This window comes from Balaenoptera acutorostrata, chromosome 20, assembly GCF_949987535.1.
Source record: "Balaenoptera acutorostrata chromosome 20, mBalAcu1.1, whole genome shotgun sequence".
Taxonomy (NCBI): domain Eukaryota; kingdom Metazoa; phylum Chordata; class Mammalia; order Artiodactyla; family Balaenopteridae; genus Balaenoptera; species Balaenoptera acutorostrata.
In genome coordinates, this window is record NC_080083.1 from 55622121 (window position 1) to 55638232 (window position 16112).

At 54.5% G+C, this 16112-nt stretch overlaps 1 protein-coding gene across 1 annotated transcript in view; it reads right to left on the minus strand.

The window, feature by feature from the left end:
- Window positions 1-16112, minus strand: part of MGAT5B (alpha-1,6-mannosylglycoprotein 6-beta-N-acetylglucosaminyltransferase B) — a 68943-nt gene that overhangs the window by 21482 nt on the left and 31349 nt on the right. Inside the window, exons 9-10 of the mRNA XM_007185760.2 lie at window positions 2367-2498; window positions 852-985 (exon numbers count right to left, since the gene is read on the minus strand). Coding sequence (XP_007185822.2) covers window positions 852-985; window positions 2367-2498 — 266 coding nt within the window. The remainder of the gene's footprint in view (window positions 1-851; window positions 986-2366; window positions 2499-16112) is intronic.

Below are 16112 nucleotides of genomic sequence, written 5' to 3' on the forward strand. Positions count from 1 at the left end.
CGGGAAGATCCCACATGCCGCGGAGCAACTAAGCCCGTGCACCACAACTACTGAGCCCACGGGCCACAACTACTGAAGCCCGCGCGCCTAGAGCCCGTGCTCCGCAACAAGAGAAGCCACCGCGATGAGAAGCCTGCACACGAGAGTAGCCCCCGCTCACCGCAACTAGAGAAAGCCCGCGCGCAGCAACGAAGACCCAAAGCAGCCAAAAATAAATTAATTAAATAATTTTTTTTAAAAATCGTGAAAGCTCAGCTCGAATGGCATCCCTTGCCCGAAGCCCGTCACCCACAGGGGCCCCAGCCACCCCACCCCCAGCCTTACTTCCCATTATCCCCAACGCTGGAGCCTCCCGGAGCATTTGCATTTCCAGAACCTTCCGTTCTTTCCATATCCATCTTCACTACGTCTGTTCCCTCTGCTTAGAAAGCCTCCCTATGCTGCCCCCTCACCACTCACTGAAGTCTCCCTCCACGTTGGAATGTCTCTCTTTCTCAAAGGCCACGGAACCCTCTTTGTTCTGGAACCCTGGGCTGAGCCGCTCTCGAGGGCAAGAGAGCAACGTGTGCTCCAGGAGGACAAAGGCTGCGTCCTCCGGGTGTTGGAAAGGTCACCATGCTTCCCCCCCGCACCCAGGCTGCCCCCTCCCTACACACCACCAGAGGCTTCCTCTGTGGCTCACACATTTGCAGAGAGGGGAACGCGGTTTTCCCGTCCAAGGGGACATGCCAAGGGGGTGTGTTCCCCTCCCCGCACAGGCCCCAAAAGGAAGGAGAGGAAGGAATGGGACCTGCCTCCTCCCGGGCCACCTCGGAGAGGCCCCCACCGCCGCCCAGCGGCCGGACACTCACGGAACATGGTCATGAACTGCTTAGGGTTGAGGTTCCAGTAGCCCCAGTTTGTCCGGTAGCCGTGCAGCGTGGCGTACTCCTCGTGGTTGTACGCAGGTTCTGTCCCGAAGGTGTCGATGACCCGGATGCGGCACCTGTCCACCCCCCCGGGATCAGGAACCAGGGTCACCAACCTCCCCGTGTCTCCCTGGGCTGGGATTGTGCCAGCCGTGGGCTCTGTAACCTGAAGGTGGCTGGTCAGGGTAGTGTGATGTGTGGTCAGGGCTTGGGCTCAGACACTAGCTGGCTGTGTGACCACGGGCAAGTGCCTTAACCTCTCTGGGTCAGCTTCCCCATCAGTCAAATGGGGATAACTGTCTCAGGGTCTTAGTGATACACCTGAACCAGGGACCACTAACTCAGAGACTGTTAGTTTTTACAGCTGCCCCAAGGGAGCCTAGAAGGGGAGGCCCAGCCTGGAATGGGATCCCTCCCCACTGCCCCAGGGGTCACTTGTACGATTTCTACTTTCCTGGGCAGGGAGTCCACAGTCCCTCTGCCCAGGAGCCTGACACCCGCAGGATGTGCCTGGGTTATCTGGGCTGAGACGCAGAAGAGCAGGGCCCCAGGGGTACCAGCCACTGCCACGGGCCCATCGTGCCCATCGTGCCTCAAAGTCTCCTGCAAGTGTGGCCACTTCAGGTGGGCCTCCCAGCCGGTGGAGGCTCTGTCCCACCCTTTGGCCCATTGAGGCTGCTGTCAATGGGCCAAAGCCCAGAACCTCTCCCTCCATCTGGGCCACCCCGGAGTGGGCACCTGAAGAAAACCACTGAGACTCAGATGCCCCTACAAGGAGTTCCCTCACCCAGAGTCCTTGCCGGTGACCCAGAATTGTCCAGACTGCTGAGGTCGGCACTCCTCCCCCGGAAGAGGCGGGGATGGCAGGAAGAGGCCCCCAGTGCATGGAGAACACGCATTAATAATAAAGGCAATAACGCTGCCTGTCACTTTTTTTTTCCTAATAAAATCATGTGGGATAGTCAATGAGACTAGAGCAAACGTAATAAATAGCAGGGCTCTCTGTGCTAAATTAAACCCCGTACCCAGCTGGCTGCAGAGAGACAGAGCTATGGCATTGTCTTTCCTCCTGCCCTGGAGGGGGTGGGGTGGAGGAGGGAGTGGGGAGGGGGCTGCTGGGTCCCCACACACAGAGGTCACGCCCTGTTACCTGCCTTGTTCCCCTCCACCACTCCCTGCAATTCCTCTGCCCCCTCCATCTGGGTCAGCTCTGACCCTGCCCCCCAGCCTGTCCAGCAGCAGAGGTGCCTGGATCACCTGGCTGTGGTTTATTAATTGTCATCTGAGTCAGCCTTAGTCAGGAGGCAGAGCTGTCAGAGAAGGAAGGCAGTGGGGGAGGGGGAGACTTCTCTCCACCGCGGAACCTGGGAAAGTGCAATCCCCCACCTTGGGGACCAGCCGGCAGCCAGACCCCGGGGGCTGCCATGGGCCATCACCACCTTCCCGCTGCCCTCTCACCGGTACTTCTTGAAGGAGAGTCCCATGTGCTGCTTCATCTGCTGCAGGCCGTGGTAGTCGGTGTAGATGAGGTCGAAAGGCAGGGGCATGGTGAGCGGGCAGTTCCCCCGGCCTGGCGGCACCCCTAAGTTACTGAGAGAAGAACCCTTCAGAGTCTGAGCCCTGAGAGGGACCCACAGACAGCAAAAACCCCTCTTCCCAAAAAGGCTTGCGTTGGGGGGACCTGGAGCCCACCCTGGTTCCTATAGCCCAGAATAAGTGGCAGGGAGAACACTGTAAAGGAAAGTGAGGCCAGTGCATGAATCCTGGCAAACTCTTGGAGAGGAAGCAAACAGGGCAGCCATGTACGGTTGTATAGGTTTTTCACTGCACAAGAGACTCCAACGAGGGGCAAATCGGACTGAGATCCAGCCCCGGCTAGCTTGCCAAGACTGTACCTGGCCTGGGCTGCCTGCCAGAAGGAAGGAGCACCTTCTGTTAATTTGCACAAACTTGATCCCTGCAGGGCTGTGTCCACCCAGAGGGGGCACCTTTACCCAATGTTCACAAAGTGCCATAAACACCCGCCGAGGTCCTCAGCACAGCTTCAGCATTTGTTAGGAGCTGAAGGGTCCCCAAACCTGTGCCCCAGAAGATATAATCCCGCTCTGCTGACTGGCTCCTGGCCCACGGAGATGCCTAGCCCTGCCCCACTGGCAGACCCTGCCTGCTGGGTCACACTCGCAGGCTTTCATATGGGAACAGGGCTGCCACTGGTGACCCAGGGTGGAGACTTTGGATCATCTCACTGGAGCCTGAAGGACGCGGCCTCCCATCTGCCCAGTCTACCTCCCGGGAGGCAGGCTCAAAGCCCCCTGTCTGGCCCCCCCAGTGCCAGCGTGAACTTTGTCCTGGATGTCCCTGCCCACCATCCGGGAGCCTTTGCTAAGCCTGACTACACACCCCCTGCAGAGGTGATGAGGCTTTTAGATCAATGACTCAGCAAGTCTGTACTGCGCGGCTGAGCCAGGCAGGGAGCAGTGTTGGCCCCCAGGGAAGCCCCCCCAGCAGCTGCCTACCTCCCCCATTCCCGCCTCCCTTGGATTCGTGGTCCAGATGCTGGAAGGCATCCACGAGACCTCCCAGGGAGCCCCTTCAGGGATCCACATGGCAAAAGGCCACGGTTATCATCAGTTCCCTGGGTCGCATCTCCAGCTCCTTGAGACAATTCAAGCCACGTGGAAAAGGAGCACCTGGACGCCTCTGCACTATCTCGCTCACATTCAGCAAGACACCCACAGAGGCTCGGTAAACACTGTCCCCTGAGCAAACTGCCCTAACGCGGCCTTTTCAGCGATGTTTATGATAACCTGATGACAAGGCCATGATGGAAAGATGTCAAGGGGAGCTTCGGGCGACGGGGATCAAGGCATCAGGGCTTGGCCTGTGGCCGGCAGAGAAGGGCATGCCCTCCCCCAGCCAGTGCAACCAGCCTCACTCATCTTCCCCATGCTGGCTGCCCCAGTGGTAGAACCTTTGCTGCTAAGTGGGGAGAGAGGAGTGCAAAAATCTTATAACCATTTTCTCCCCATTTCTTATCTATAAACTTAAAAATGGCCAAGCACCCCCCCCCCACCCCCGTCTCCACCCGTCCAACCCTCCAATGAGTCCCTCTTTCCAACCAGACGGCCACACAGGATTCTCAAACCCAGGGCTTCTAAGGCAGGGCGTGCTTCTTCAGCTTTTTTGCTGAATTACTCAGAAAGCAAAGGGGAATAAGCCCAGGACCCCAGGGGTCTGGAGCCATCACAGGAAACAGTTCCCACAACCTGGAGACTTCATGAAATATTTGGTGGTATTTTTAAGTGTCGAGCAGGTTTTACATTCTCCGCTGTAGGATCCCTGTTTTCTTTCCAGTGTGGCTGGACCCCAAAGTCCTCCAGTCAGATGGAGTATCGTTTTTGTCCTGGGCTATAGAAGCTCCGGGTTTAGGACAGACCCTGGTCCCCCTCCCCACTTCCTCCACTCAACTGAGAACCGCAAATAGAAAGACAAAGTGATGATTCCTCTTGCAGAAGTGAGGAAGGGGGTGGCGGCTCCTCCCTCATGGAATCTGGGTCTGGGAAAATTAAGACGATTCTGAAAATATAAACCGTAGGTGGGTCTAGTTGCTGCTACCTGCACCAGTCACATGCTTGATTTTCCCACACTGCCTTTCCGGCTGGTTACCAGGCAACATGTTGTCCCTCTGTGGCCATGGGTGGTGCCCACAAAGTCATGGGGGCTTCCTTTGGTTGCCTCAACCCTGACCCCACCCCTGGCCCCAGCCCCAGACACCAGGGCCACTGAGAGGCCAGATGAGCAAGTCACAGCCCTCTTCTGGGAAAATGACCCCACACTGACTTCCTAGAGCCTGTGTCGTCTTCCTTACCTTCATGGCTACCATTTTGAACACAGGCACCATTCTACGAGCTTTCAACTCATCAATTCTTCAATTCCTTTCATCTGGGCAACTACTCTATGAGATCAGACCCATTCCCATCCTGCTCCCCTCTTTACAGATTAGGAAACAGAGAGGTTTAGTCATTTACCCAGGATCATACAGCCAGGAAGGCGTGGAGCTGGGATTGGAACCCAGGCAGTGGGCTCCAGTGCCCACACTCCCACCCACTGAGCTCTCCTTCCTCCCCAGGGCCACCGGGCATCAGACAGCACAATGGTGGGTCACTGGACCACAGTGACATCTGAAATTGGAGCCCCGGGCTGCCAGCAGAGATTGGGCCCCAGTCCGTTTTGTTGCTAACTTTGGAGGGGCCATAAGCCTCTAGGGATTTCATTTTTCTTATCAGCAAAAGACAAATAAAAATGCCTACCTCACGGGGTTCCTGGTAGGATCAAGTGGGGCAAGGAGAGTGAAAGTTCCGTTGATTATTATTACTTTAGTCATAAGGTTCACCTTCTGAATTTCTGAGTCTGGCAACTCCTTACCCCATCCCCACCCCCAACACACACATCTCTCACTTAAGGTCTCGGTCATTTTTCAGCTAGAATCTTGAGATAATTTCCTCTCCATTCTGCCTCCCTCCTGTCTTGCCTGACTCTTTTCTAGAGAGATCTTTCCACAATGTCCACCTGGTCAGTCATCCCTGGCTCCAACTGATCCTCTCCAGAGACTTCTCACCTCCTGCTCCTGGACTCAAACCTTGCCTCCTCCTCCAGGAAGTCCTCCTTGGACCTCTGGTCAGAGTGAGACGCCCTTCTCCCTCGATCCGCCTGCCCCAGCATCCCACTCCCCTCCCTACCATCCCTCTGCACTGCCCTGAGTCACCTCCTCACAACCGGAGCCCCTCCAGGGCAGGGCCAGGTTATCTTTGAAAGCCCGGAGCTGGGACAGGATCTGACCCAATAAGTATTGTGTTCATGAACGAATTAACAAGGTAATGAACCAGATGTACCTGCCCTCCCCCTCCCCCCGGAAGAACTGGTTTAAAGGTTGAAAATATGGTCAAGAAAAGCATGTTAGGAGAGAGGGGGTGGGTGAGTGAGAGGGGCCCAGGGCTGATGGGCGTCGCCGAGGGTTATTAGCTGAGTAGCCTCCTGGTCTGGACTGGACACAAGTGGCCCCACGGGTCCCAAAAGGACATCATAGCAGGAAGAAGAGGAGGAGAGACAAATTGGTCCAGAGACGCCAGGTCCCCTTCCCAGGAGGAGTTAACAAGGAGGCCCACGGTCCCCCCAGCCCTAGAAAACAAAGATTTTCAATTTACGGTGACTGCACTGGAAATGTATCTGAAGCTTCCTCATTACTCTTGTCACAAGGAATCTGAGCTCCTCCCGAGGAAAGCAGAGAGGGTCAGCCGAGGGGAGAGGGGGTTGTGGTTTTATCACTTGTAATTTAAGTTCACTTTTATGGGCAATTTTACTCTAAGTGGTTGGTTGGAGCAGTGACATGAATTGAAAAACGCTGTCTCCTGACAACCTTCAGACAAAGGTGCCCAGGGAGGCTCAGCTGTACAATTCCACCTTCCGTGCTGACTCCTCAAAAGGCCCCTGTCCAGACATCTTCCTAATTCCAATGTCAAGTTCACTTCTCTTCCAACTCTTAGCCCAGGGCTGTGTCGGGAGGGGCTCACAGAGCCTCCCCACCCCCCTGGCCCTGGTGAGAGGGGCACAAGCAGCCTCTCAGCATGAGGGGACTTCAGATGCACCCACTTAGCCTCCCCTGCCCGCACACTACCACCCCCAACGCTTGGGAAGTTTCCGTGCAATTGCCAAATTGGGTGGTTGGAATGAATTTCCAAATGTCCCCAGGCCACCTGAGTGGGAGTCTAAATACAGATGAAGGGGGTGTGGGAAGGGGTGATCTAGGGAAAAAGAGCCTTTCTACAGGTCACTTGGTCATATGGTCCTGGTGCCCAACCCAGATTAATCCACCCTTGAAAGCCAACCTGTCAGGGGCAGTGGGGGATGGGGAGCGTTTCAGTCTGGGGAGAGGAAAAGGCTCTGGAGATGGATGGGGGGGATGGTTGTACAACTATGTGAATGTACCTAACGTCACTGAACCGCACACGGTTAAGATGGTAAATTTTACATTGTACGTACTTTACTACAATTTTTTTAAAGAGCCAAAACCAAACTGTCCACAATCACGGTGTCCGTGCCCAGACACACAAGTGCATGCCCAGCACTCTGTCTCCCAAAGGCACCCATGTCCCCATCTTCTCCAGGGCCCCCCACAATGTAGGGGCTCAGCAAATAGCCAGAGCAGGATGGCTGTTACTCTTTGCTAAAAGATCAAAAGGTGAATGGGTAAATGGGACAAGGCAGAGAAAAAATACAATCTACGCCCAAAAGAAAAAAAAAAAACACCTCAGCTAGGAATCAAAATGCTGAGTTCTACACGGTGAAGAGCATCCCTGGGCGTCAGCTCCAGCACAAACTTGCTGGGTGACCTTGCACAGACACAGAATCGCTCTGGTGTCCACCTCCACTCCCATTCCATGATACATGGACAAATCTCCACGGTTCTAGGCTAAAAATTCTCCGGTTTTATTTCTCCCTGTGCCTTTGGTCTGTGGCTAGAAATAATCTCCCCAGGTAGTGCTCAAATTCTGGAACAAACTATTCTCTCTCCCTCTCTGTCTTCTCTGTGTGGGATGGACCTAATTAAAAAGAATCCTTACCAAGCGCTCAAAGATCTTTGCCCCCAGGCGCTAAGTGCCCGTGGGGAACTTCAGCTTCCCTGGATCCATCTCATTACTGGGAGCACCCCGCCTGGGCAGCCCATGACCTTTGTCTCCTCTGGGGCCTGCTAACCCTCTGACCCCGTCCGGTGCCCACCCCCTGAGCGCTAAGGCACTGCCCCCGTCTCTCTCTCACGGCCATTGTTAGAGCAGCTGCCGCCCCTTCCCCAGAGCGTGAGGACCACAGAGAAATAAACCCAGAAAGTTAACTGGGTTTCTAACGAGCTGCTTTAGCAGGTAGGTTAGGATCACTAACAAGGAAGGAATTAAATTCTCCTGCAGGGTTTTCTTCTCTTGCCCAGCGTGAGCTGACCTTCCTGAGCCAACGAAAGCAGCCTTACGAAGCCCTCACGATGGGCTCACCCGCAGCTTCCGTCTCCCGAAAAGGCAGGTGTCCCAGTGCCCTCGGAGGGTCGGGGATCACAGCTAAAGAGAACGGTCAGGTCCCCAGTGGAGTCAGGGCTCAGAGGGAAAGGGAGTTCAAAGGAAAAGCCACTGCTCAGCCAAAACCCAAAGGAAACACAGGCAGAAGGATTCGGACATGGAACTGGGCGGCCTGCATTGGGTCTGTGGTCCAAAGCCGACACTTTCTTCCCCAGCGTTCCCTCCTAGTAAGCAAACTCAGGGCTAAAATTATGGCTGCTGCTCCCAGGAGAGCTGGATGAAACGACAGACTCATTCTTCCTGGGGGCCGCCGGGCCGGGAACACATCCCTCTGGCTGTCCCCTGCCTCCTTCCCCCATTTATGTAACAATGCACGTGAATGCTGAGCACGAATCAAGGCTTCTCTCATCCAAGCCAGGATTTCAGTGAAGGTGCATCTCAGGCCCGGGTGCAGGTTAGGGTCACCGAAGCCCGTGTTGGCTCTTGATGGCCAGGTCGGTCCCAGAGGTGCCACCTCTTCGCTCTGGGGTGGGGCCTGCCACTGGGATGTTGGTTTTCAGTTTTTCCGGGGATTCTCAGGTCCTAGGGGCTCTCGTTGTTCTATCCAGCTCCACAAACCTTTGTGAGGAACCAACCCATGGAGGAAACAAAGATGGGTGAGACTCTGCTCTCAATCCCACTGGAACAAGCCTTGTGGGGGACTTGGGTTAAAGGAGAGACACAGCCCTGGAGTGCCGCCACGAACCGTAGGGTAATCTGGGTCCGTTCCAGAACAGCCAAGGAAAGAACAGTCTGGCTTCCAAGATCTTGACCAGAGCCCTTTTATGATTTCAGGGAAGTCAGAAGGAGTGCTAGGTGTTATTGGTACCATCCTATGCTTCTGCCAGCTTCACTAGGAACAAAAAGAGTCCCAGGCTGGCCCTGTCCCTGCTCTGAGCCCAGAGCAATGGAGTTTTATCCCTCCTGTGGGGGGCACTTCAGTCTCCAGGAAGTTCATCCCACTGTCTGCCTTCCTCCTCTCCAGCCGCCATGGGACAAGACCTCCTCTTGCTCAGGACCCCACCTCTGTTTACAAGAACCCATGGCTCCTGAGATTTGAAGATGTACTGATGCATCCCTCCCGCCACCCCCCGGAAGGAATCCCACCTCCTTACCCTTCCTTCAAAAGCCTTCAGAAGCCAGCCCTTCTCTTCATTTCTTCTCTGACTCCCCCCAAGTTCTCCCCACCCCACTTGGGTTGCACGGACCTTTCCTGAGGGCCTGTGATTTCTTTTAAATCGCTCTTCCTTTGCAACCTCCCAGCCCCAATGTGGACCAGGCCAGAGCTGGAAAAGGTGCCTAGGCCACTACATCCGTGAGGTCACACTTACGGGCCAAGGTCAAGCCTTAGGGGCCTTGATTTGCAAGAGACAGACTCCCACTCTTTGTGGCTCAGAGCAGCATGGAGTGGGAGGTGCAGGGAATCATCCCTCCTGAATCCCGGGGAAGGATGAAGGGCAGGGACCAGCGAGGCTCTGGGCCCCCAGCAGCAGAGGCCCTCATCTTCCTCGGTGTTCAGCTACACCAAACATGATCCTGCTATGCGGATTTAAATGCCTCCTTGGAACCCAAGGAGGAAGAAGGCAAAAGAAGGGAGAGGCGGGAATTCCCTGGCGGTCCAGTGGTTAGGACTTCCATTGCAGGAGGCACGGGTTGCATCACGCTTCCATTGCAGGAGGCACGGGTTCGATCCCTGGTTGGGGAACTAAGATCCTGCAAGCCACGTGGCACAGCCAAACAAACAAACAAACAAACCAGAAGGGAGAGGGGATGCAGTGTTTTAGTGTAAATTAGTCATTTGCCTCTCATGCCTCCTCTGGGAATAGGTGGGGGAGAAAGAACCACTGAGTACAGGGTCTGCTAAGTGCCAAGCAGATGCTGGATGCGGCTCTGCCTCCCCTGTTCTAATTGAACAATAAAATATTTCGAGCATCCAGAAAGTTACAGAAAATAATACAATGATATAATGAATACCTGTGCTCCCACTTCCCAGCCGTGTCAAGTCATAAGATTTTGCCATATTTAGTTCAAACCTCTTTGCTAAGGGCTAACACATCACAAATCCAGGGCGGCCTACAGGGTGTTCTGGTCCCGTCCACTCTCCTCACACCTCCCGCCCCCTCCACCTCACTCCCAGCAGATGTTCATCCCTCCTACATCAAAGATAAAATAAAAAGCATCAGTGGGCATGCTCCAACCCCTGCCTCCATCCCTGTAGCCCCATCGGTACCCCCACCACATCCTGCCCTCTTCTCCTTCCTCCTGGGGGCCATCCTCTCGGGCCACCATGCATGATACTATCTTCCCTCCTGTGGCTTCAACTCCTCCTTTTTCTGGTTCCTTCACACAGCATTTAAACACGCTACAACTCCCCCATCTTGAAAAATAAACATGCAAACCTCTGTTACGGGTTGAATTGTATTCTCCCCAAAAGATGTTGAAGTCCTAACCCCAGTATCTGGGATGTGACTCATTTGGAAATGGTCTTTGCAGATGGTCAAGTTAAGGTGAGGTCATTAGTGCCCTCACAAGAAGGGGAAATTGGACACAGAGACAGACACAATAGAAGACCCTGGGAGAAGACAGACATCTACAAGCCGAGGAAAGCCTGAGGCTCCCAGCATCTAGAAGAGGCATGGAACAGTCTTCCACCAGCCTCAGGAGGAACCAACCCTGCCGACACCTTGATTTCGGACTTCCGGCCTCCAGAACTGGAAGACAATAATCCCCCAGTTTGTGGTGCTTTGTTTCAGCAGCCCCAAGAAACTCACACACCATCTACGGCTCCACTGTCCCCCCACTTCTCTTTCTCTCTCCTCCCGCTCACAGCTGAACTCCTTGGAGAAGAACCTAACTCGCTGCTGGTTTCCTCAGCAGCCCCCTCATTCCACAACCCACAGATTTCTGGCTTCTGTCCCCACAAATCAACCAAAATGGCTCTTTCTAGGGTCAACAGTGACGCCCATGTGACCAAATGCTTTGGACATTTTTCAGTCTCCTTCTTAGTTTTTGTGAGCATGTGACATCATTGGCCACACCCTCCTTCTAGAAGCATCTTCTCCATGGGTGTCCACTCCTTCTCAGTCCCCTCTGCCAGCACCTCTCTCCCCAAGAAGCCTTTCAGTGTTGCTGTTTCTTAAGGCTTTGCTCTCAGGCCTTTTCCCCATCACTTGGCAATTTTATTCATGCTTGTGTTCAGTTACCAGCGGCTGCCGAGACGCTGTCTCCATTCTGAGCCCCCGCGGCCCATCACTCAGCTGCCTCCACGTGGGCACCTCTAATTCAACGTGTCTAAACCCAAATTCAAGGTCTTCCCCGTGTGCCCCCCAAAATCAGTGCTTTTCTCTTCTCTCCCCTCCCGCCACTCCAGAGAATGGCAGCACCATCCCCCCAGTGGCTGCCTTAAGCTGGCTAGTTCAGGCCAGTTTGAGCCAGTCACAAACAGATCTGAATGGGTTCAAACCCTGAGGCCTTCCTGGACTGGCTCTTCAGAGGGTTTACTGGCTGCAGCTTGGTCAAGCTGGGCTGAGCACGAGGGACAGGACGTGGTCCCTGCCTTCGTCATTCTCCGGGGACCCTCCCCAGTATTTCCCTTGAACAAACACTGAACAGACAAAAAGGCCAGGAGACCGATTTCCACAGGGGCCGGGGCCGAGCTTCCCCTCCTCGTCCTCCTTATTTAAACATTCTCTTCTCAAACTTTCATTATTTCCCAGTTAAGTCAACTAATTTTCTCCTAAACCCAATTTCACTCATGCAGGGAGGAAGAGCTTGGTAATTTCTCCTCGTGCCAATATACTATTAATGATGCTTGAAATTATGCAAATAAAATAGATGAGCACAGCCGATTCTGGGCAGGCAGGAAGGGAAAGGCTTCACTTTAGAATGCCCACCGTGGATCCGGGCATCCATGAGGATGTCTCAGATGCAGCTGACGGGAGCTCTGGCTTCATCTCTCCTCCCGTCTCACGCGCAGGGCACGGGCGAGACTGTCTGACATGCCCGAGCTACAGTCTGATCAGGGCCCATTGTCCCTGCACGCCACCGCTCTCACCCCGGAAACAACTTGCAGCAGCAAAGCCAGATGTAGATTCTGTGCATTGCCCCAAACATCACTCCAGTGAGTCGGTTAATTAAAACACCAAAACACGAGGAGCAGAGAAAAGAGGCTCATCCGTCCAGCCTCGTTGTTGAGTCAGTGGCCAAGACATCTGCCGTGAACATCTGTGAATGAACTACAACAAATGTACAGGCGGCGTCTTTGTCCTGCTGTCTTCCCCCCGCGGGGCATTTTGCCAGCCCAGGGAGACGTTCTATGGCAGGAGCCAAGCTGCGACTCTCAGAATTCGGATTATCTTCACATCCCGTTGACCTGTTTTCACGTTACCCTGGTGCCACCTGCGTGGGACAGCTTCACAAGGCTGGGAGCGGGGGCCCCCGGATGATCCCACCTCCCGCAGAACCCATGGCAGTGCCATGCCTGTATTCAATGGCATCTCTGCCCACAACCCCTTTCTAGGCTCAAATGGTCACCATCTCGTTATGGGTTGCATTGTGCACCCCCCGCCAATCATATTTTGGAGCCCTAACCCCCAAAACCTCAGAATGTGACCTTATTTGGAGGTAGAGCTTTTACAAAGGTGACCAAGTTGAAATAAGGTCATTAGGGTAGGTCCTGATCTGATCTGACGGGTGTCCTTATAAGAAGGGGAAAATTGGACCCAGACACATACACAGAGAGAATGCCATGTGCAGATAAAGGCAAAGATAGAGGTGATGCTTCCACAAGCCAACCAACGCCAAAGATCACCAACAACCGCCAGAAGCTACGGGAGAGGCCTGAGACAGATCCTCCTTCACACCCTCAGAACCAACCAACCCTGCCAACACCTTGATCTCGGCCTCCAGAACTAGGAGACAATACGCTTCTGTTGTTTAAACCCCCCCAGTCTGTGGTACTTTGCTATGGCAACTTTAGCAAACTAAATCACATCTGTGTTTTAATCTCCACGCAAGGAAAGGCCTGCATTTATGCAGCGTCCGGGTGGTTCCAGCAAAGAATCAGTTTGAGGAGCTCATAGCCCCAGCCGACAGCTGTCACCAGGAAAAAGTACATCCAGGAAAGGGCGTGGCATGAAGTACATTCCAGGGCAGAGGTTCGCACGGATGTCCTGGGCGGGCTGCGAGAGGCCCCGCTACCTGGGCCACCTCCAAGGAGTGCCTGCCTGGCCTGTCCCTCCACTTGACCCTCACCCTGCAACCAAGGGTAACATTGGCGCTTCTAAGTGTGCAAATGCAGGCTCGGGAGGAATCCACACATCTTTAAGGCGCTGAGCCCTCACCCCAGGCCCTAATCCTGCTCCTGGGGCCCGTGCACACATTCTGCAATGTCCTAACCCCACAGCTATCCTGCTACCCAGACTGGGCGGGGGCGGGGGGGGGGCGTTGAAAAGCCACAGCCTCAACTTTTCTACTTCCCAACGGTCACTGCTCATTAGATCATAGATTGCCTGGGGGAGCTTTGAAGACTTGATACCCGGCGCCACCCCAGATCAATTAAATCAGAGACGCCAAGAGTGGGGCCCAAAGGTCGGTATATTTCTAAGGCGGTTTGGCTACAGCCAGGGTTAAGAATTCCCACCTGAAACGAATTTCAACACAGCGGGTGCTGTTAATTTTATAGATATAAGTGTGTTATGTCTCCTGGGGAAGGTGGTTTTCTTTTTTTAAATTTTTATTCGTTTAGTTGTTTTAAATTGTACCTGCTAACAGATTTAGAAAGAGCCTTCCTGAGACTGTTTCCTGAGGTGGCTGAGTTGTTTACACAGTTCTGCCCTGTCTGAGCAAGAGTCTTTGCGCCTACACCCCACAGGGAGCCAAGGGCAGAGCTGTCTGGGCACAGCCTTGGGCCTGCCCCTTTAACACACTGCAAAGCGGAGGTGGGGCGACCTCTCCCTAGAGCCCCTGCTTCTGGGAATTTCAGATCCGTACAGGCTTGGAAGGAAGTGACACACTGGTGGAAAGATATGGATTCTCTGTGGGGGGTGTGTGTGCGTGTGTGCATTGGGGGTGTGCCTGTGTGCATGTGTGTGCATGAGTGGGCCATGGGCTGCATGTCAGGCACAGGGGTATGTGCATGTCCATGTGCAAGGGTGTGTGGAGGCGTGTGTGTGGAGGCGTGCACCTGTGTGCAGGGGTGTGCATGTGTGTGCATGCATGGGGTGTGCACATACAAGGGTGTGCATGTGTGGTTGTGCACAGGGGCATGCATGCACGTATGTGGGTGCATGTGTGGAGTGAAAGAAATGGCAGCAGGGGCATATTTCAGATTCTGGCACTTTTCACCAGGGCCTCCCAAGTGCAGTGACCCCCATCTTCACTGCTCTGGCCCTGTGATGGGCAAAAGCAACCTCACTGACCACAGGCTCAGCTCCAGCTGGGCCCAGAGTGGCCAGAGGAAGAGGAAGTACTCTGGGCAGGTAAGGACTGAGGGTCCAGGTTGGAAGAGGAGACACCCCAGCACGGGCTGAGAAGCAGAACAACTGAGTTAAATTCCTGCCTCTTAGGGAGACTTGTCATAACCTGCTCTCTCACGGAAGGACGGTTCTCTAAGTGTGATGTTGGGCTGTCGCAAATGCATGGGAGCCTTCCCATTCCCTGAGGGAACAGTAAAGGAAGGAAGTTCTCACCTCTCTGGCCCCAGAAGGTGCACGGTCAGAAGGGAGGAATCCAGCTCAGCGCTGTTTGATAAACGTGAATTCATCTAACCCTTGAGGTGGAGCTAGGTCCGTGGTGTTGATAGAAGGATGCTTCACACTGACAGAGGACTTGTGTGTGGCAGAGCCTGGGATGAGGGCTCTGGACAGTCCCCACCCCCGGGATTCTTCCCACTGCATCTTGGGGTCTCTGGTGACCCAGGGGACAAGGGTTCCCCGACCCTTGCCTGCTGTTCTCCCTGAGGCAGGTCTGGCTTCCCACAGCACTGGCTGTACCATCCTAAGTTGCCTAAGACTTCTTTGGCTTCCCACACCTCGGGTCCCTTTTCTCCTCCCTCCTCCTCCCCCGCCACCACCCCATGTGAGTTTCCTGTAGGAAGCTTTGAGGCCAGGGCGAGACACCTCTTTTCATTATTTGCGAATGTTAGCTGCCTCTGCAGTGTTCTGCTCCACACACAGTGTGGACACATCTCCTGAGCTCTCTGTTCGGAGGGAGCAGGGGCGGGCACAGCTCAGCGAGCAGCAGTGCGTGCTGGTGGGCAGCGAGAGGGCACACCGCTCTGCAGTGGCCCGCACAATGGGAACAGCTTGTCTGACAACAAAATGCCACAGGGTGAGAGCCAGCATGAGGGACTTGCCGGTTCCCTCTCCCAGCACCGGGTAGCTAGTTTGACGGTTCAGCACCGGCATACGGGGACAGCTCCCAGCCTAGTTCCTTCCCACTCTGGTGACATTCACACAGATGGGGCAGAGGTGCTATTTCAAGGTGGCACCTCCTCCCCCAGAACCTGCTGCCCCCCCAGCTGGGATGGGTTTCGCAACGCTGCCACAACCATGCAGCCCCTGCGTCAGTCCCTGTCGCCTTCTCCCCCTTCAAAGCGGACCCTCTTCCACATCCACACTTACATGTTCCGTTCCCCTCTGAAGGCACTTTCCGTCTTTACTAGGCCTACTGGAGACAAGCGCATCAACTTAAAAGGATGACTCCAGAGGGGTGAATTTCAAGCCATGGGGATGTAAACCTTCAAAGCACACCCCAGTCTCAGCCTCCTTCTCCCCCTACTCTCTCTCCGACTGAGGTCACAAGAAGTTCTACCTGAGTCACTGGCAGACTTTAAGCCGCAGGGGAAAACTGCAGAGGCTGATTAGCTGCCCGAGGCCAGTGCTGCCTGGACCCTGTCGACCTAGGATTGTCGATGGCTCTGTCCCCATCGGCATCCTCCTCTCTCCAACACGTCCACGCTACACAGCATCAGCACTCGTGGTCGGGACAAAATGCCAATCAGAAAAAGAGAAAGACTTCTAGAACAAACAGACCATCCAGCTGGTGGGAGGGCTCTGGAGAGGAATCACATTCTAGCTTGAAAACCACCTGAGAGTAAGTT